The sequence below is a fragment of the Clarias gariepinus genome, chromosome 26 (genome assembly GCF_024256425.1).
Source record: "Clarias gariepinus isolate MV-2021 ecotype Netherlands chromosome 26, CGAR_prim_01v2, whole genome shotgun sequence".
Classification (NCBI taxonomy): domain Eukaryota; kingdom Metazoa; phylum Chordata; class Actinopteri; order Siluriformes; family Clariidae; genus Clarias; species Clarias gariepinus.
This window is the reverse complement of record NC_071125.1, coordinates 1,839,790-1,862,778: the sequence shown is the minus strand read 5'-3', so window position 1 is coordinate 1,862,778 and position 22,989 is coordinate 1,839,790. Positions and strand designations below refer to the sequence as shown.

Here is a 22,989-nt window from a genome sequence, read left to right as displayed (position 1 = left end):
TGAAATTTATTTAGAACACATTTTCCACAATTGTTTTCCTAGAAATCAAAAGGCTTATACTTCAAATATTTAATGACGATGGACGTTCAAGTCAAACCAGGACTGAGTCACACTGATAAAATTTCTGGTGAATGAAGGCATAAAAGCGATTGACATTTACAGAAGACCTTAAGCGCAGAACGCAGAGCACAGAAGCTCGTCACAGCACGCAGTATAAGATGTTAAAGAAGGCCACGTGAACGACAACGCTGTTCAAGGTGGCACTGAGCCCACTGCAGTTATTCCTGTTAACTTTCAGCGAGTGAAACACCTGATCCTTGAAAATCGATGAATAACCCGTCAACTCACCAACACCATTTGAACATTATAGGAACTCCCCTGTACAGTCCATTAAGGGGTTCCTGGGAGGCCAGTGTTTCAGAAATGAAGCAGATCGTGGCTTTGGCGTATTGAGAAAACTGTCTACCTTGACGGTGTCCAAGCAGTAGTGAAACACTGGGATAAGTGCATTAGTGTAGCAGCGGATTATATAGAGAATTCCAGGGAGTTTTTACTCTCATACGTACAGGTGTTCTGTTATTCTGCACAATCAAAAGTCCCGGTCTGACCCGAACGCCCATCATATATCAAGATTGAACTGTATCATTTTTAAGCAGTGCCATCTCATCAATAATACTTCGACTACACAAACAAAGAAAAAATATCTAAAAGACACATTTTATTTCAAGGACTCATTTATTTTCATCAAACCTAAAATACATGAAAGGAAAACTCTTATAGAAATATTCTGTGAACTAATATAACAGGTCATGCTTTCCTAGGCCGCTTGGTTTCAAAATCCGAACGTTGCCTTCGAAAGCTGTAGTGCCATGTTACAACAGTGACGTACTGAAACATACTGCTAGAAGAATCATGAAATACTTGATATCTGCTGCGACGTGCAGCATAGCCGAGGTCCTGATTTTTGTTGATATACTCTTCAGTGTTTTCTTTGCTCCATGAAAGAAAATGAATCTCTATACACTGACCTTACATGGCAACTACAGAAAGTCTATCTAGCTGTGCTGAATTTTTGGTGGTAGCTGAAAAGAGCGTAGAGAAAAAAGGAAGGGTGCCCGGCTGGTTTCATATATGAAGTGCCTCTTTCACATCTTCGAAACTCCTTCAGATACTCAAATTGACATTGAGACGAACCACAATAAAGTTTTTTTTGTTTTTTTTCACCAACTCATACAGTTCACCATTTGCCGTTCGTGTTTTGGCAGTGGCATTAGCATATTCAGTCTTACTGGCCTCTTTTTTTTTCCAACAATTTTTCCACTCGGACATACAGAGTTTCTCTTAAAGCCCTGGTAAAGTCCGGACTATAATTTTATTTCTCAAAGTTCCAAAACAAAAACAAAACAAAACAAAAAAAGACACCCACTTTGGTATCAGCTTTAATGGCTTCTGGCTTGTTTGAAAATCAGTGGACTGGAATGGACTTTGCCCTTTTGAGTTGACGTGATGCAGTCAAGTACTCGGTCGTGATGTCCGTAAACACGCCGGAGCGACTGCGGAAGAATTCATGGCACGAGAATATCGCAAGAGTTCCATTCCCGACAACAGACTGGCGAATTAGGTGCTGATGGGTTCTACATGAGGTGGCTTTAGCGTCTGTGGATGGTGTCAAGGCCCGTTCTCATTGTAGTGGAGCGAGAGGGGTCGGTCTCTCTGCACAGGCATGTAGGGCCAGTTGTAACTGGAGCCGGACAGCAGCATGTCCCTGAGTAGTGTTTCGATGGGCGTCTTGCCCACCAGGCGCACGAAGAAGAGCTGCTCGATCACTGGCGACGAGACGATGCGCAGCGACGGAAGGCGCAACAAGAGCCGTCCGAAACGGTTGGGCTGATTGGGGTACTGGTTCCTTACATACTCCTCCAGGGCGCACTGAGACTTTTCCTGGATGCTTTCCACATGGGCCACATCTGACAAGCCCATGGCATCTGGAAGAGGAGCAGAGAGGATGTGGTTAGTTTATATTGTGCACCCTGGGATTGAGGGACAAAACATTGTTTAAGATTAGATTAAATTAGATTAGATTAAATTCAACTTTATTGTCATTGTGCATGTACAGAGCCAATAAAATGCGCTTAAGAAATAAAACAAGAACGTTAAGGTCGTACGCAAAGGAATAAAAAGTCGATCCTACACACATTGATCGGCTATAACATTATGCCCACTGCCAGGTGAAGAGAATAGCATTGATTATCTCGTCACAGGGGAAACTAGAAGTGGGTGGGATATACCAAACAGCAAACCAACATTTCGTCCCTGAAGTTGATGTATTAGAATCTGAAAAAAGGGGCTGGTGCATGAGGGAAACAGGCTGGCCCGTGTAGTCCGATCCAATAGAAGAGCTACTGTAGCTCAAATGTACACCCTATCATGGAAACTGTATTCCCTGATAGCAGTGTCCTCTTTCAGCAGCATAATGCGCCCTGCCACACTGCGATAGATGGAGCAAGAATGGTTTGAGGAACATGACAAAGAGTTTGAGGTGTTAACTCAGCCTCCAAATCCTATAGATCTCAATCTGATCGGGCGTCTTTTGAATGTGCTGGAAAAACAAGAGCGTTCCATGGAGGCCCCTCCTCACCGGCTTGGTGCCAGATACCACACACACACACACACACACACACCCTTCAGAGGTCTAGTAGAGTCCGGGTCCGAGCTCTTTCCAGGGTTCCTAATTAAAATTAGCAGAGTGCTCATATTGTTCTGGCTGATTACTGTATGTTTAATTACTGGTTGTGAATCTGGTGCTAATTTGAGTTCGGTTGGTGCAGTATTAGAAGTTAGAGGTTATGCGTCGCAGGAGTACATTGTAAAGATGTTTAACTGATGCAAAAGTTTAACTGGTGGTCATTAAAAAACAACAAAAGCGCATGAGTGACCTTTCTCACAATTTTCAGTGATCGTCAAGGTCATATTAATGAGAAATCCGATGCAGCTACACGATCCATTTGCAACACAGACTCAGCTCGTTAACTAAGAGGTGACGAAAATGACGGAAGTCACGCTGGCGTGTCAGACTAACTGACCAAAGTGCTGCTGCATCGCTTGCTTTAGATCCCATCCAGGGTAGCTCATAATAATGCTAAAGATTCGAAAAAGACGTGGACGGCCCTCATAGAGACCAGGACAAGTCCAGGATTCTTCTGTTCACTTTAGAGCTTTGTATTTTTTCTTATCGAATTTGGCTACACTAACTTTTTTCCTCGCTCATGAATGAAAAATGATTTCAACCCATGCTTCTCATCTTCATTCGCTCCGTCAGCTTACACATTACTAATAAGTTGTCATGCTGAGTTTTAGTTTGGAGGAACAAAAGATTAACTGCTTCATATTTCTCTGGGGGTAAAAAAAAAATAAAAATCCACCCCCACCGTTTCCCTGCTGCACGGAGGGACACAACTGTCACATTTGACCTTGTCACATTAGGGCATATAAAGACATCATCAGTCACTGTACCCAGTGCTTTGAGGCAACTGGGTGATGCATCCGTCTTGGGAATAATGTCAGCACTGACAAGACTTGCGTGCCTGGGCGCAGTTTCCCATGAGGTTGCCTATACTGGAGTAGGTGCTCTCTCGTTCCCTTTGTGTCTCACAGTGAGAGGACGCATGGGGAAGCCCCCTACCACTGCGAAACCAGGCACAAAGATGAAGCACCAACGGCATTCGCCTCCAGTTGGGAGATTGGGGGCAATATAGACGGGGTAGAAACCCCTCTGGGAAAGGAGACAGCGAGTTATGTAGGTCAGCCCGCGTCAAACCCTCTCACTGTAACTCGGCATACATAATTCAGGCATGCTGGTGGGAGAAAGGGGGAGGGGCAAGAGATCGCCCGGCTGGTTTCAATAATAGATGGAGGCTTGAAAAAACAAGGGAACCATTTGGGAGAGTGTAGATCATATTTTAGGACTGGGAAGGTGTTTCTGGGGTTCAAAAGCGAATGAAAAGTAGGTGTGCGGGAAACTTTAGAGACTTGAAGCGTCACTGGTGACCTATCGCGATGTACACACATGCCACAGGAGTAACTGGGTCTGCAGGGCATGATGCTCGGACGGTATTCCGAGCGACTCTGTATGTTTTTTCCCAACCACTGCTTTTTTTTTCTTTCTGAGCAAATTCAAAAAGTGCATCAATGCTGCATCTGCGTACAGCCGAGCTATTTATCTGACTTTAACCAAGACTTTTGACATTTAACTCATTACCTAATTAGTAACCCCTTCCTGTGTAGCATCAGGTGTGTCAGAGCAGCTGCCTTATCTTTTATCCCTTCCAGATCCCCCTGCATTCCAGTGCACCATAGTGAACTTTACCGCTACATTCAAACTACGGAAAGGTTTGCAGCTCTTGGAGAACTTGGAAAGCACTTCTTTTTTTTTGAAGGACAGAAATGCTAGCTTTTTTTCTATAAAAAGATCATAAATGTAGCATTAGCCCTTAAGGCTGGATCGTGTTACTAACCAGCAGCAGATGATAAAGCAGCACGCCTCACTCTGCTCTGTGCTAGAGGTGTGGACCGGGATTGGGTTCCAACAAGACCCAAGAACAATGCCAGAAGAATAGATGGATTTACTTTCGTTATGAGATTGCAAGTACAGCACGGGAGCTTATCGGACACGGTGCACTGGGCAGGGTAATTATAATTGAAACAGCATTCTGCTATTTGTTTATATTTTTTGTGGTGTACACTAGGTTCATGTTGCAGGTGGGTACAAGAAGGAATCCTGTGCGCGAGTGGGCGGGACTGGATAGGATTCCTGCAAGATTCCTTTGGTGGGAGTGGGATTGAATAAACACACACCTCTAGTCTGTGGAACAACATTTCAAGCTTTGTCCATGATGCATTAGAATTAAATTCTAAATTTAGCTCTTACTAGTTTTACACATTGATATGCGCTGTTAAAAGACTCTACGTGATCAAGAACATTCAAGACCGCATGAAACTAGTGGAACCTGGGAATCATGTAACGTTTCGAAAGACATCACACTCAAATCAGTCAGCTTATTCTGTAGACGCTTCCTACCTGAAGTGAAGAGCACAATGGATTTCAGGCAGGAATACTCGGCTGTGTCGACCTGCAGAGCCTTCAGCTTCTCCACCTGCTCCTGGAACACACGGATATGGTCCATGAAGGCCACCACGCGCTCGGCTGACATCGGGGAGGCGTGGAGACCGGCGGCAGCCAGAAGTGGCGCAACATGCAGGGGCATGGAACACTGTGCTGCATTCAGCACAAACAGCTCACTCCATGACATGCGCAACAGCGCCACCTAGGAGATGAAAACATCATAATAAAGATCAGTGATTATGGTTCAGTTTATGATTTCATTTATTTACAAATATACCTCCATATTGTTTCGCTAAAATGCTTTTTAACTTAATTTAATCAGCTAGTTATTTATTTTATCACAATAGCAGGGGTTTACTAGTCTTTAAATGCTTCACCTGGTCCATGAGCTGTAGGTCTGGAAAGAATGGGATGTTCTTGGCCCATTCTACAGCACTGAAGAGAAGACGCGCTGCCAGCTCGCAAATGTTCTCGATGCCCATCAGGTTGTTTGACTGCATGCACTGGGCACCGTAGCGCGACGTTGGGTATGGCTCCGCCCGTAGAAGTAGAGAGATGAAGCCCGATAGATATGGTTGCCCATTGTAGGGGTCGTTGCCATTGGGCAGGTACTGGCCTGGACTGGTCTGAGAGCTGGACATGCGTCCTCGCTGGACGGCTGAGAAAGAAAGGAGAACACATAAGCGTTGTAGAATGCTCAAAGCTGATAGCAAAGGGTGGCTTGTTTAATATTAGTGCAATCGGATTCTTAAAGCAAACGCAAATTTAGTATTTATTCTTAGTCTTTAAAAATAAGTGACTTTGTTAAGTAATCCTATACAGGTTTGACTTCTTCTTTATAGTTTTGAAGTAGTGACCTACTCAAATCATATTGCCTAATGAATATCGAAAACACGGCACACTTTACTAGATTATACTTTAGGCCTGAATAAAACACTGGTTGAGTGTTCGTTGCATATCTATGGAGCCCATCAGAGAGAAGAATCCTTTGCGCTCCATCAATGAGTAATGAGTGAATAGATAGTGCTTAAAGCGGAATGGTTTTTCACACCTCCCCTTGACAAATGGCTCAGCAGAGGCCAAGGGCCAAACAGAGGCCATTTTTGCCACCATGCCCCTCAAAGCCCATTTGGAAAACACCTGTTCAGCCATGCCGCTGTCTGACTAATAACTCCATCTACTGTTACATACGACGACCATGTGCACGACAGAACAGACAGAGTGAGGTGTGTTAAAGATGGAAAGAAAAGCCAGCGTCTCCTGCGCTTAGAATAGAACAGCTGTGTTACTACAGGACTGTAAAGTATGGCAAGGGTCATGACCTTCTCCTTAATCAACATGGATATTATCCTTAATCATGTTTTACCCTCGGATATTGTGGGCTTTAATTGAGATGAGCTGTAGCAAAATGAAAAACCCAATCTGGATGACCAAATCCCCTTGTAATGACACTGTGCATGTAGTCTATATACAAAGTATTCAGACTACAGGGAACTTCTTTTCCCAGGGTTATATTGTTTACTGGCGGCACGGTGGTGTAGTGGTTAGCACTGTCCCCTTGTACCTCCAGGATCTGGGTTTGATTCCCAGCCAGGCTTGCTTGATTGTCGTTTCTGTGCATTCCCCCTCAAAGTGATCCAACTGACAATCAATTATTAAGCCACATATTAGCTGGCCTACATAAGTTCAGGGATAAGACTCCAAGACTAGCATTGAATGCCATTTGGCTACAGACTCAAACCTACTAGATACAGAAACCCAAAGAACTAAAATATATCTTTACTTGTCATATATAAGTTAACGCAAAGTGTTTTTTTCTTTGCATATCCAAACTTGTTGGGAAGATGTGGTCAGAAACATGATACAGCATGGCTAATCCCCATCCCCAACCTTTGAGCAGAGAGGCTTAAGGACCTTGCTTAAGGAACCAACTGTGGCATCTTGATGGTACAAGAGCTTGAACCCCCATTCTTTCAATCAGCAACCAAGAGCCTTAACTATTTGAGCCACCACTGTCCATCATAACTAACAGGCCAGAGTTCTGGTTTGTACCTGAATGACTCCACCCGGAGATCCCTGAACCATGCTCTAGAGTAGGGCCTACAGGGAGGAGTAAAAACAAAGAACCATGAATAAGTAGCCAGGGATAGAACCAGTGAGTTATAAGACTCTGGAAAGGGGACATTGGGACAGGACAGTGCATGGGGAAGACTCAAGGATAACCTCAACAAAGCGACTAGCATTAGAGCAGAAACAGGACCTCTGGTGCAGTAACTACGAGGCAGAACTAGACCTTGTGGTTGGAAATATGGTACAAGTGCAACAAATCATTAACAAGCACTGAGTGATAATACAAAAAAGGAAAATTCAATATACTAATCAACTAAAAATAGCATTCTGGTGGGAGTGATTAGGTCTGTGGCCTCACACCTCCAGGGTTAAGGGGTCAATTCCTGCCTCGGGTCTGTGTGCATGGAGTGTGCATGTTTTCCTCATGCTCGGTGGGTTTCCTGCTTGTAGTCCAGTTTCCCTCAGTCCAAAGACATGCAACTTAGCATAATTGGCATTCCCAAATTGCCCGTAGCATGTGAATCAGTGTGTAAGTGAGTCCCCTGCAATGGACTGGCACCCCATCCAGGGTGTACCCCGCCTCGTGCCCTGAGTCTCCTGGGAAAGGCTCCTGGCCTTATGCAACCCTGTACAAGCGCTATGTAGAAATAAACTAGAGTCTTTCGTTTCAAAAAGGTGTACAGATACGTATAATGTGACAAGCTAAACAGATTAGAAATCTAAGGTTGTGACTTTTTAAGAAATTATTCGTATGGCTTATTCAAAGGTTAATAAAGGTTCATGATTTGAAGGTTCCTCATTCACTGTAAGGAAATCATTTCACTGTAAACTCTTTCTCATATCTCTATAACACAAATGATGATTTGTTAAGCAAAACAGCTTCAACTCTACATGAAACGAGTCCGCAATATGTTAGTGTGCCTTTTTAGAGGGCAAAAGCCTTGCACCGTGTTTACAACAGGCCTTTAGAATGTGGACCTTGGCTCAGAACGAAAGTGGGGAATGGGTCAAAGGGTACATGGAGGAAGAAAAAGAGAATACGAAAAAGAGTCTGACTGAGAGAGAGGGAGCGAATGTAGAAGTAGCTGGCTGGGATCCAGGATCGGCTGTGGGTGGCCAGTGGAACAAGGCTTCTAAGCTGAGCAAGACGCCTCTTACTGGGAACTTTAGAGGAAGTGACTACACTGAACCGAGTTGTGTATGTCATGGCAACAGACTTCAATACAGCTGGCTATAGTGTGAGCCTTGTCTTGACCCTAGCATGGCAGATAATACTCTGAAATGATTATTTTACCGAACTGCTATCGTATTCAGGTGACCTAAACCTTGAAAAATTCCTGTAAACATGATGTCACTCCTGCTTTGAATTCCCCTCTGCCAGTCGCTGAACAAAGACCGGTGAGTCATAACAGGACTGACCCTGAGCACCAGCCGTGTTGACAGTTCACTATCACCCGATCCCTGACCCGACGCTTCATTCGACATCCACGTGAACAGTCGAACGAAAGTAGGGAAAAGGATGTCCGTGCCATGTACAAAACAAACACTTCTTCTTACCTTTAGTGCTACTTTGTCCAGTACTAAAAAGGTGCACGTTTGCAACCAGCCAGAGAAGCGCTGGGTCTTGTGGATCTTGTGAAATTAGCAGCTTTTGACATGCTAAATCTATTATGGCCGGAGGAACAGGAAGAGTCCTTCACACATCCCATAATAGCTCCAGTCACATGGCCCTGATGAATTAATAAGGGAATATGCTAAACACATGGTAGGGAGTTGGAAGAAATCTATTGCTATCGGTCAAGTGTCATAGCAGCTGGATTTCCCCATCTTTCCAACTCGCTGTGTTTCTTGTCATGTGTAATATATCAAAACTTGGAGAACTTTTCCAGTTCCGAACGCTCTCCAGGCCAAAAGAAAGATTGAGTGGTTCATATGTGCCATAAAGAAAAACAAGGGTGATAATGCAAACATATTAGAACAGTTATATCTGCCAAACATACTTCAGCCCTGAAGGAACGTTTAAAAAACAGACTACGGCAGTGCCACGGTAAACCTGGGAGAAGTCATTTATGCTAATAACTCCCTACAGTTAGTTTTCCGCTTTTCAAGTTTTGCAGGTCTTGTGATTATGGTATAGGCGAAATCACTTAAGAGGGAACAAAACCAAATGCAATCTCATTTTGCCTCTTCAAAAGTGCGTAATGAAAGGAGAAAGCGTTCACTTTTTTTTTTTTTTTTGTGCACGTAGAACATGCAAGATAAGAGTTAGCCAAGTGCACGAGCAGCAAGCTGATATTTACCCAAACCCTGCTGAGACCTGTCACATTTGGACTTTGTCTTTAACCTGTCTAATATTAATGTTTACCTTTCAGTGACCTATATTTCACCCTTTGTTACGGGTCACGGGACGAGGCTCCGGTATGTGTGTGCCTGCTCAGATTCCTGCGGCAGCGTGCAGCGTGTGCGCATGCTGCTGGGAGTCTTAGCGCTTAGCCTGAGCGCGTTCGCCCGGGGAACTGAGACCTGAAATATTTCACACCGTTCAGGAGATTCGATACGCTGTTTACGGGTGAACGGACATCTTTGTGTGGACGACGGAGATAATGAGTGAAATCTCGAGTGTATGTGTGTGTGTGTGTGTGAGTGTGTGAGTGTGTGTGTGGGTGCCAGTGTTCTTGCCGTGTCTATATCTATCCATTTCGTGCCTTAACAAAGGTCACGGCAGTGCAGGCAGGACATTCCGGCAATCACACACATACGCAGAACTGGTGTCAGTCAGTCACATTTGCCTTTTCTCCATCATATGAGCTCTTTTGTCTAGGCCAGAATGCCACTCATGTCAAGAGGAGCCTAAGGTGAGAAAACAGGTAGAGCAGTTGCACGGGTTTGGCTCGGTGCCAGAAGGGAAACATGAGCTTTCGCAAAGTCAGCAGACCTTTGACCTATTTACACAAAATTTAAAAATGGTTCAAGCGCATTTGGGGTTCGGTCCGCCTTGTCCCAAAGAAAAAAAAAAAAGTCCCTGATTTCAAAATACTATCAGAAAATGGCGTTCCAGGAAAAAGCATGAACTGAGGGTCTTTGTAAAGCACAATGGAGACTGCGTCACACTCCGGCCTCATTCACCGACGAACACGTGACGCGTCAGTAGGAGTAGTGAGTGGGATTTCTGAGCACTCCACATCACAAAGAGCTCGATGAAATTAGCCGCTTCAGAGACACTCATAAACGACACGAAAAAGGCTTTCTTTTTTCCTCTCTCTCTCTCTCGAGGACGTCTCTTTATCAGACAAGACGTCCTTTTTCATGTGCCATTAATCATATCTATTGATGTCAACACCTCCGTCTTCGACTCGGGCAAGCGGTATTATTTACACATGTTAGGTTAGATTAGATAAATGGGGTTACGAATGAGGTTAAACCTTGCACACATACATACTTACACACACACACACACACAAGAGAGAGAGAGAGAAAGAAGGGGGGAAGGTTTTGGCTTGTTATCAATAAAGTCACAGTCTGCACTTTTATGTTCTATTAATAATCACCAACCGTGCTAGTATTAAAACCAGATTTATTACCTATTATTTCTTAAATCATATAAATAAGGAGCTGGCCTACCAAGCAATCCTGTAACATTTCTCTCAAGTTCCTAAGATATCATAACCGAATTTAAAACACACACCTCGACACCCCAAAAAAACAAGCCGCTCTCTCTCTCTTTTTTTTTTTTTTAAATACGCCAAGTTGAACAAAATGTCAATAAGATAAACATCGAATTTGTCTCGAAGTCTTAGACGTGCCTTTACAGGATGGTAGAATTTGACCTACCAGTCACGGTAATGGCTGGTTTAGCGGCGTCTACAACACAGTTACCATAGCACAGTAACCCAGAACACGGCTCACTTAGTCCTGCATGGATACAATGCGCTTCTCTATCTGTTTCTCGTCGGGAAACGTTGCATAATTCAAAAGATCGCTTCACTTATGTATGAACTCGAAGATGAAGCGAGAAGGATATGGTGTATCCCTCTGTGTGTGAGTGTGTGTATGTGTGTGTGAAGTGGATGGGTAGAGTTTTAAGGTATGCGTAAGGAGAAAATATATTCTAATACAAAAACAAATATGTTATAATGTGTGTGTGTGTCATGTTGCTAAGATTATTAAGATCAGAGTGGGTGAATTATTTTTATAGAGTAACACACCAATGAACCGATATCTCGTATGCATGAATTAACTGTGTGACACTAAATTGGGTTGTCACATCCTATTTAGAAAAATATTTTAAAAATCCCTAATTCTTGAATAAGTGTCCATGAATTAATGTGCTTAATGGAACTTGCAATGCAGTGCAAGTTTTTGCATCCGATCGCATAAACAACCCGAACCACTTTGTGACATTGATAGATTTCAGTAATTCATATAATGTAATAAACAGACTATAGACGCCAATCATGTTCACAAGCTCTACACGTTATTACTTACATGCACATATTAGACTCTACGCATGTTTACATGTAACCTGAATTAATATGGATTAGTGCAGCAGCATCCTGCAAACAAAAATGTGACGCATAATAAAACTACATTTATGATTTATATCTCAGTTTGTTCTTCTACTTTCTATTTAAGGCAACAAGATATTTAAATAAATTTCAAAGATTTTTTTTTTGTTTTTTTTTATTTAACTCTAAAGCATATTTTCCGAACAGTCTGGTCAGCTGCTCTGGCATTAAGACTGAACTAAAGAAATTTGGACGAAGGTCAACGGACAAATTAAGAGAAGTTTGAGGATTTCTGTGGGACGTTAACCCTCTGGCTGGAAATACAGCTGACTCAAAAAAAAAAAAAGAAGACGTTTTATGATGATAAGCAAATTCTGCTTGAACAAAATGCACAATGCTTACATTTTATCTAACATTTGTGTAAAGTTTGAACGCTATAATACTATAAGAGAGCTTTCTCCATACCGGTGATTGTAGAGTTTCAGGAGCACTTTTGTGCAAACTGCAAACACATTTGCAATCATGTGCATGTAAGCAAAACTCCAACATATAGGATTCAGCACTGTTGATACATCGTGCATGTAAATGCTATGTTTTATACTACTTTGAACTCTTTATTCTTTTCTATATTAATCTTATTTTACTAACAGTTACTTATGCCCAATACACCGTGCATGCATGAAAGTGCTGCTGAATGTTAATGTTTCTCGCTAATGTTGCTTGGCTTTTTGTTTTTTAATTAAACCTAGCTTGACTATTTTTCCACACCTGGTTGCTTGTATATTGTTGTATAATCTTGTTTCAATTTCCTTTACGGATTAATAAAGAACTTTATATCTAATATAAGGATCTGTTTCAGATAAACTAAACAGTAAACACGTTTACTACTTTCCCTAATAAATAGTTGTGGCGCATTTAATCAAATCATCATGTGTCTTTAAAAGTGGATATTAGGTTAAAGTAATAATTAATCTAATAATAATATGGACTGTGTTTGGAAAATTAACAACCTTAAGATTTGGCAACAATCAAAAATAAATTCCATCCAAAATGTTCTGGTGTGTGCATGTTTTTTTCTTTCTTTTGCCTAAAATCGATATGGATTATTAAGAAACTAAAAACTGCTCCTTGCAGATGATGTGTGTCTCTTTTATTCCAACTGAGCCATCCATAATACACATAACACAATAAATGGAGCCCGCTGGGGCACTTTGGTAGCAGCTGGAGTGTCAGAAGAGCAAAACACCATAATTAATGAGAAAACAAAAGGGTTCCCTGGGTAAGAAGCATGCTTTTTCACGGTTTCAAAGTAACTTTTACAGTCAGATCCATATAAAGTCGACATAACTTGTGGCTTGTGGAGACGGAGATTTGACCTGACAGACACTTTTAGTGACATTTACCTCCACTTAGTCAGCGCAGAGTGCTTTTTCTTTCCATCTAAACCTTACAGATATATATATATATAAAAAAAAAAAATATATATATATATATATATATATATATATATATATATTTGCAAGATATAATGCAGTATGTTCAGTATGATTCAGTACATTAGACTCTATATTAGAAACCGTTCGATGGGCAGATATCCATGTATAGTGGATATTCTTTTAAAAATTTAAATCAGGGAAAGCCTTGTTTTAAGAACTCATTTGTGAATTCTTGAATTATATATCACATAGGTAAAATGTATTTTGCATTAGTTGTAATATAATATAATGGATCTTGCATTATAAATTTTTTTCATTATAGATAAAAAATATAAAAGCCTATGAGTCATACAAATTAATTTAAATAACATATAAGATTGTTAAGTATGAAAATGCAAAATGATCTCTGTTTATTAATTAATGATCTTGTAAAATGTAATTTGCTTATCTTAACATTATGAGATCTTTAACAGGAAGTATAAAAAAAGTGATAGTTTTTGCTATTCAGTCCTCACTGATGAACATAATTCGAAGACGTGTTTCTACTTCTTCTTTTTTTTTAGAAGGTTAAAACAGTTTAAACCATCTTTCGGTGTTGGGAACTTAGACATAACTGACATTCTCTAACAATTCGGGAAGTAAATGTTGTGTGAAGTCTGATTTGTTAGAAAGTTCACTGAGAAACTGTTTTTATTTTTTATTATTGTCATTAAATATTATAAGAATTCTGAATGAAACCTGATTAATGATGATGATTATTCAGAAGCAGCATGTGTGTGTGTGTGTGTGTGTGTGATTTATTTACTTTACTTTAATTTAATTTGTTTATTAGACTTTAAATATACTGTGCAGGAATGATGAGTGGGTCTGGGCAGCACTCACCCTCTCTCCTCATGCCGACCTTGAGGCATTTCTTCAGGCGGCAGTACTGGCACTGGTTGCGGTGGTGCTGATCCACGGGACAGTCTCGGTTCCCCCGGCAGCTGTAGGTCAGGTTGCGGCGCACGGAGCGCTTGAAGAAGCTCTTGCAGCCCTCGCAGGTGAACTGGCCGTAGTGCTTGCCGCTTGACTTGTCCCCGCACACCATGCAGTCCACGCTGGCCAGCTTGTCCGCGCCGAGCGCGTCGTTCCCCGGCGTGGACCCGGACGGGGTTGCCGGTGCGCCCCCGGGCTCCTGGCCGCACAGCTGCAGCTGAGAGCCGGGATCGGCTGCGATGCTCTCCTGCCACTGGTTTACTACCATTGCCATGCTATCCAGTAGAGCAGGGGTGGTGTTAAAAAAGATCAGATGCGCGTCTCCGTCTGGGTGAAACTCCTTTACGCACGGAGAGAACAATCCGTCCCTCTGGGATTTAAATCCACAACTTTAAAACCAAACACAAGATACAATGTATCTTTCTTTTTGTTATTGTTCCTATTTGTTTCGCTTTGATTATTTGTTAAGACGTTTGAAGTTCACGCGCAACGGTGACATGATCGAAGTGTGCTCGAGCTCCGTGCGGGCAAATCACGGAGATCAAAGCCTGCTCTTGCGCAAAAAAAGTTTCACGGATTCTCAGTTCAAACTCGAGTCACTTATAGACGCTTACAGGAATCACGGCACACACAGCGGCGGACGAGCTGAACCCGAAACAGCAGCTAAACACCAACATGCATGCATGCATGAGAAAAGTAGGAAAAGAAAGAAAGCAGCAGGTAATTAAATTCACATGTGCGCTCCTGGGAATGTTCTCCGACGCGTGGATAAAAGAAGAAGAAGAAGAAGAAGAAGAAAACACCACACACACAGAGATCATTCAGTCCAGATCAAATCGTGAATGCTGGAATGGAAACATCCGTTATTGGTGATTAATATTCTGCGTGTGTGGAACGAGAAGCTGGTCGCAGGAGCAGGAGCGGAGCGGCTCATCCGCCAGCTGTCAGTTCGGTTCAGCTCTCTCGCAGATCCGAGTTTGGTGAAAGTGACACTAAACTGCAGGGGCTGTCCGAGCTCCGCCCACTGCGCTCCAAATAAGGACGCGCTCTCCATATTAGGGATTTACGCCCGCGTTTAAGGGCGGGGTCTGACACAGGAGGCGTGCGCTATTGGTTGGTGGAGGTGGAATTGTCCAATTGGACAGCGGCGGCTTTCTAAAGTTCAGTTAATAAGATTAGATGGGGAAAATAACAGGCCAGGTGAGAGGTATATATATATATATATATATATATATATATAGAGAGAGAGAAAGAGGTCTCACCACGGTTGTTGTAAAATACAATAGTAATCACATCCTTAGTTACACTATATATATATGTACACTTCAAGTTATAAATGTCTTTTTCCTATTTTTTAAATTGAATTATGGCAACAATGTGCAGTATTATGTTTACTCTAAAGGTGTCAGTAGTCGCACCATTTGATGTTTATATAAATGTAGCAACACAAATTCTATGTATATATTTGAAGTGTTTGAAGTGTTTTTGAAGTGTGTATACATGGGCTCGAACTGGCTGTTGTAACATTACAATTTCCCTTTGGGGTTAATAAAGTAATCTATCTATCTATCTATCTATCTATCTATCTATCTATCTATCTAATATAAGGATCAATTTCAGTTAAACAGCTAAAAATCTCAATATCTCTCTCTCTCTCTCTCTCTCTATAGCTCGCGTTGCTTTTTATAAACTACTTTAAAACTTAGTATTCTCCTTTTGTAATCAAGTCACGTGATTGTGTCGGACTTATTCTAAAATCACCCCCCCCCCTCCCCCCCCTTGATTTATTCTCATTTATTTAGGTGAAAAGGTAATCTCCTGCTGCCAAAAGCACTTGTTTGTGTACCGCAGGCTCTGCTTTGACCAAACGGAGGTGAATAAACCTTTCTCCCTGGGAGACTGGAGCCTGACAGGAGTCAAAAACCCCTCTTGCTGGATTTGTCAGTAAATTTAGAGAATTTTAGTCAACAAAAGGCTCGCTGTTAGGAGAGACACGCCAGTTAATGAAGAACTAATAAATAATAAACCTAGAATATATAAAGAACACACTTTGGAGACTGTGAGAAATTTAGGAGGGAAAATTGATTGCCACGTTGTAAACCTGTTACCTAATAATTATCACACAGCCCTGAATTTACACCTAAACTGCAGAAAGCATGGCTCAGATTTCTATTAGCACTGGATCTTAGGAAGAATAACCCAACATTACTTTTGGAGTTTTCTAGTCTTTGCTTTAAGATAAATCTTATATACAGTTATGAAAATTATGTTCACTTAACCTAAATGGCAAATATTCATAATGTGAGAAGTGTGTCAATTAAGTTTAAATTTAATTTAGGTTTAAGTAAGTGGCCTGCATTTAGGCAAACTTTATATACACACACACACACACACATAAAACAAAGAGTCTATTATAGAATTATAGTGTCAGGGAAAACGTCAAGTGAAGTCATTTGGGACAAAATGATTAATGCAGCCAAAAGAAATGTTTAATCCTCCAAAATTTATGTCACAACAAATTCTGTTAACTATGTACAGCAAATAAAGAACAAATTATGTTTTTAACAGTGTAAATCACTGGAAAGGAAAGTTCCAAGAACCATGTACTTTTCGCCTGCTTTCTTTTTTCTCCACTTTTTAATACATTTAATACTATTTTAGTCAACATGGTGAATTCACAGGAAATGTCAACATGTATTTATTACAATTGTCACAAGGTTGGAAGTTTACAAATCAAACAACAACGAAAAACAGAGAGCTAAATGTTTGTATAAATGAAGGAAAATAAATAACCGAATCATGCGAATGGAACGTACAGGCCCAAGTTAAGGAGTGAAAGAAGGGGAAAAATGTCACTTTACGACTGCCCCTGTTGAGCGCTCAGCTTTTAGTGCCAGAGGCCATATTGTTGGCCTTTAGCTTGACTTAATTGTTGTCACATGTAACCCTACCTGTTGTCCAATTAGCCCCTTGACTTGCTATTAGGTCGTTCCACAGGCTGTGCTCGTACTGACTAAGGGCATTATTTTAGCCGAGGCCAGTGATTAAGCTGTAATTCTATACAGTGCAAGCTGCTAAGATCGCCAAAAATAAATTCTGATTGATTTTTTTCCTGACATCTAATACATATTGAGTCATTGTTATGTACGGCGAGTAGTGTAAGTGTAATCTTTTGCACACAATCAATTATCAGGAACATTTATTGCCAGAAGGAATAAAAAAAAAACCTCAGTCTTGTACTGAGTGATGCAATGGTGTAGTCAATTCAGAGGGATTATTTTGTGCACTTTGCCAGCAATAACAGGTTTATTTGTTAAACAACGCATCATTTTTTCATTTTTTTTATACATTTTTCATTGCATTTAAAGTTGTTGAACATCTAAGAAGTTTGTTCCTGTAATCATTTATGTTATAGCAGCTGTAAACACTCATCCCTCAACAGCATCACATTTTCTACAACATTCCTATGTTAAAAGTTACAGCTTTAACCCAGAAACTGGAGCCTCCTTCCGTAAATATGAAATAAACATCTTACAAATAAACAATCTGATTATTTTAATCTCTGTTCATGACGTATTACTATAGAAATGATAAGATACATTAGATACATGCATTATAATATTAATAATATAAAAATCAACAAAACAGAGTGAGATGGAATGTTTTCTGACTGAATCTCATCGTCCTGAAGAATCAGAAGTGCGTCTCAGGCCGAGGTCGGCGGCGTGATGATGAATGAATCAGGAAGAGCAGTTAGTACCTGCAGGGTGACGGATGACCACAGCAACTGGCACGCTGATGCTAAGAATGGGGTCAGGGAGTAAACGTGGACACAGAGCGGCCTAGAAAATGCAAAGGCCACTAGTTTTCTGGATAATTTATGGAGCCTTTGACATCGCATGACACACAAGTCACAGCTCGCGCTCCTGAAACACATGATCCAGTTAGGCAAAATCATTGTGGCACAAAGTTCGTCCTTCTGGATTTGTTCCTCTTAACAAATCAAAGTTAATGACTATGAACTATGGAGCTGGTGCTATTCAGGGCACAGTCCTGTTCATCTCTCAGTAGAAAAATGGGCAAATTCTAACATTCTAACTGCAATAATATAAGTGTAACAGTAAGTAACAAGCCATTTTTGAATCCTTTTGCTGAACGACATGAGCTCAGTAAGAGTGGACGTTGGAATAAACAATAAAAACGTCTTATTTGCTGTCCGAGTCTGCTGTCGTTGTGATTAATAGCAGCTAATCGCTTTGTGTGAGTGTTTGCGTCAGCTTTTTCTTTCTTTACCATCTGGTCCATGCAACCACTGCAGCATTCTATCAGTTCGTTTCCATGAGCAGATTATAGTTCAAAATTAGGGTTAGGGTTAAAACAAAATAAAATAAAACAGCTCAAATTGTTAGACCAATGTCAATAAGTCTTGAATTCTGCTGTACAAATCATAAAAGTGTAGCTTATTCGTTTTTTTCTCGAGGATGTACTGTATCTACTTTGAAAAAGCCATAAAAGCGACACACACTGTATAACCTCAACAGCGTCGCTCTTTACTCTATCAGCTGTAACCGATGCGTGTTCAAGGCAGAAATGTTCCATTCTGGTGTAATTAGGATCTTTTGAATGTTTTTTTTTTTTTTTTTCAAATTAAAGAAACAAAGCAAAAGTTCTGAATGAAAGTTCACAGTGTACTTTTTAAGACACACTACGCCTCGACAATTTTTTGTGCTCCTTCCTTTGTTCAACTGGGGTTGATTAAGAGGTTAAACACTGAGAATCATGGCGTCTTTAACTGAGATTTATCTGTTCCTGTACTGACCTCCTGTAGAGTTGCTAACCTCAAGCCAGAAAACGCCAGATTTATTTAGTTATTTGTTTGTGTATTCAGAGGGGTCTTGCTTTCGGGTTAGGGGGCTTCCCTTAATTTTTTCAAAGATTCCTGTTTATGCATGCAAATCTGTAATATTTCATGGCAGGAGTGGATATGACACTGATGCTGATTAAGCTAAAGCAATGGCAAAAACAACATGGCCACCACGCAGGAGGTCCGTCAGGATGTCTTTATATTGCAAAATGTATAAAAAAAGGAATTGATAAAGAATTAAAAATCTGGTGCATTTTTTTCAAAAAGTAAAAAAATGAAAAATGTAAACATTTTTATATAAAAAAAATTTTTATCTACAATTTTTGTTGGATATTTGATAGAAAAATGCAATGTTCAACAGAAATCTCAAAGCATAAGCAAGCAAATGACAAAATGCTAATAAAACACAAACAAAAAAAAGTATTTTATCCCTTTTATACCATGGCAATTTGCCGATCTTCTTGTCATATTTTGTTTCATTTATAGGTATTTAAAAAGGTCTGTAAAACAGGTTTGGTCCTGTTTTCCTATAACCCAGCCTTCTTATAGTTGCAGTTAAGGTTTGCTCCAGTTACGATATAGCAGCTATAGACAGTCACTCCTTCACCAGTCTTTCCGTTTCTCTTTTTCTTGAAAGTAATGACACCAAATATGCAACTTGTCTTGTTACTAAAAAACCAAAAATGTTAAATCCCTCTGTCCTGAAAGAACCAAAAAAATTCTGATTGATACAAAGTGCTGACACTGGAGACTCCTTCCATAAAACAAAAACAATAAAGTTAAATTGGTAATAAAGAAATAAGATCTTAACAGAACGAACGCATTGATATTTGAACGAGTGCTATGATTCGGGAAAGCCAGTTCAATCATTAACCATTAAAACTTAATACAAAGTTAATGGCGAAACGGGAAGTTGTTAAAGAAATATCTAATGGTTTAAGCGCTCAAATTAAAAATGTTTCACTGACCCGGTGACACTAAAGTGCTCTTAACGTGTTGTTGTAAATGCGTGCACTGATAGCTCGGGTAAAGGCGTGGACTCTGGGCGTTTTTAGGACTAAACAGGGAGCGGTACAGCATGTGGCTAGCATGACCTAACATGTCTCTGAAGCTGGAGGGGGTCTTGACCTTTGCTCCCAGGCTCCAAAACTAGGAAGATGATAAAAAGGGGGCTTTGGATGGGAGGGTGGCTCCTAAACAAGAGCTTCTGTTTCAGCCAAGCCAGGAATGTCAGCTCCATAAAAAGATGCCTACAGAGACAGCTAGGAGCGGGTGAACGAAAGAAGAGAGATAAATGGTGGAGGTTATTACTTTTGTTAAATAAGATCTTGAAGTCACATATTGGACTCATTAGCTGGACTGTCGGGTGATGGTTCCCACAGAGTTGTGAAAAGTTTCACTCGACACTGAATGTTTTGTGTTTTTTTTTTTTTTATCTCAATAGAATAGCAGTATATGTGCTTAAGTGCATTCGATTTTCCTTAAGCAAACTAAAAAGGTTTGTAACCACAAGCAGGCCGCAAGAGCAAAAACATACCATTATAAGTCATCGTGCAAGACGACTGTGACCAATGAGCTTAACAAGGAAGAATACTGGGCTGTAACGGATTTGCTTTCTCCCCCTCCTCCCTCACTATAATGCGGTGTTTATGGCATTTTTACCCGAGGACTCCAGTCATGCGATCAGGCTGTAAATTTCTCCGGCAGGTCTGCCAGAGGGCGAAAGCCTTGTGACTATGGCACTGCAGCAGTAGTAGTGAAGAGTCGCAACACAGAGCTAGGGTCAGGTCTGCTGATAACTTCTTGTTTTCCTCACTGTTGGAAGTGCACCAAGGGCTGGACCGTCGCTAACACGTAGCACCGATACATCTTAAGGAACATCGCTTAGGTGGTGTCATCCTTGTATCCAGCAGGAGATAACAAGTCCAAGAGCAGGAAATGAGTTTGAATGTGAATACAATGGGGAAGAATGATTTTTAGTGCTCATCACTGGAATCTGAGATGTGCGATTCTTTCTGGGTCATGTTTATCTTTTAATAATATTATGCAATCTGTGATTGAAGACCAGAAGAGCATTACTGTTAGAAGACCATGACTCGATCCGAATAAATCAGCACACGACAACCAAAAGCAATGCAGTGATTAGTCACAGAGCTAGTGTGAGGTATGAGACTAGGTGTGTTTCGAACACCAGGGAACAAATGAAGGGATGAAGCCAAATTTCTGATGGTTCAGTGTTGTACTGATCTGGACTTAACTTGGTGAGCGAAGGGCGAGGCGAAATTCCCTGCAGTTAAATTCTCAGACGGTGGTCCTAAACATATTCTCCCTCCCTTGCTCCTGCTCCCTCTCCATCCCAATAAAAATCTTCTGACCACCGGTTGACCTTTTGCCGTTCTCCCCCTTTCCAATGTTCGTTCCAATGTTCTCTCAGTCTTTCTCTTGCTCTCTGTACTGTGGAGGCTGGTGGGGGCCAGCAGCTGTGGGAGAGGCAAGGGGGAGAGGTCAGATAGGTCATGGTACTGGTAAAGTCATCATGGAGGCTCCAATGTGGGGCATCATTTCCCCCTTCAAAGGGAGTCCTGACGTCCGTGGGGGCCGACCCGATGGCCCCGCTGTTCCCGAGCGTTCAGGGGTCGCGATGGACGAGGGGTTAATAAAGTGATACCAGGTGTTGGCCAGAGAAATCCACCAAACCGGGGCCTCCTTTCCCACTATACAGGCCTTGTTGAGCTATTGCAACTCAACAAATATGACTTGCATTCTCTTACACAAGCTAAACACTGCTAAACATTGGTACCTGTTTAGCAATTCATGTTCCTACGCATTGTGAAGCTGGTCATGTGAGCGGCAACAAATAGCATCAAAGGAAGCAGGTCAAGTCAGAGGAAAAGTCGAGGGGGTTAACCAAACTGACAAAACGCTGAATTACGGTGCACAAGATTTTGCGCAAACGATGCTACCCAGCTGAGGAGAAACACAAACAGAGATGATGGTACAATGGCTTCGGGGGGTTGGGATCTAAGCCCAAAAACAAAGACTAAAAGGTGACCCCTTGAATGGTTGCGAAGATCAAACCTGTCGAATGGAAGTCAGTGTGGTGAAAGCAAATTGCCTCTGACAATGAGAGCAGTGCAAACAGAGGGACGCTGTCAGATGACAATCCGCCACTGAAGCTGTGGCTTTGGTGCTAAATAGAGTGACCAGTATAAAAGGTCCACCATGAAACAAACACACTGGAAAAAAAACAGCCCCACGGAGAAAAATACAGTGTATTCGAAACCCTAATTAACACCAATTACCATCAATGACAAGCAAGAGGCCATTAGTCCAGCTAATCCATGGTTTACACTTCCCTCCTGGAACTATGCTGGCCAAATCTCACCCCAATCACAGAAAGAACGTGTTGTTAAATAGACCAGGATCAAAGCTTTGCACTTCCACAAAGTGTCCTCTTAGTTAGCGAGCTTAGAATCTTCTTGGATTTTAGTGAGAGGCCACTAATTCCTCAACAGTTAGTCTTTAATGACCCGTAGCCATGTAAAGAGCAGATGGCCAATGAAAGACGCCGAAGACGGAATACTGTAAACGGCTCATTATACAGACTGTACACTGGCGGTACATGTCTGCCATGGTGTGTGTAAGTGAGTGTGTGTGTGTGTGTGTAGGCATGCACTGGCTAAGTAAGGTAGCAAAGTATGAATGTAGAGATCATTTGGAGGTGAGTCAAAAATAAGGTCCTGTTTTTACAGTCAGGTTGCACTTTTCTCCAAGGATTAATTTCTTTAAAAAAGTCTTTAACATAACACTGTTATGAATTTCTACTGATATCATTAGCAAGACCCAGGTGGAACCCATCCTAGAATGGGGGAAGCAATGTCTTTTCCATATAAAAACAAAAAAAAAGTTTTTTTATTCTTTTTTTTAATGAGCCACAAACTAAATCGCATTAAAGTTAATCAAAGCAGCGGACAAAAAGTAAAGAAGAGTTAAGGTTAGGACAGGGGGAGGTGTAGG

At 41.3% G+C, this 22,989-nt stretch overlaps 1 protein-coding gene across 1 annotated transcript; it reads right to left on the bottom strand.

Moving 5' to 3' along the window:
- Positions 1-716: 716 nt before the first annotated feature.
- nr2f5 (nuclear receptor subfamily 2, group F, member 5) lies at positions 717-15,061 on the bottom strand. The gene is made up of 4 exons (XM_053488148.1): positions 14,016-15,061; positions 5,500-5,780; positions 5,078-5,324; positions 717-1,985 (listed from the first exon to the last, which is right to left on the bottom strand). Exons 1-4 carry the CDS (start codon positions 14,380-14,382, stop codon positions 1,669-1,671), a joined length of 1,212 nt encoding a protein of 403 aa, XP_053344123.1. The 5' UTR covers positions 14,383-15,061; the 3' UTR covers positions 717-1,668.
- Positions 15,062-22,989: the final 7,928 nt, after the last annotated feature.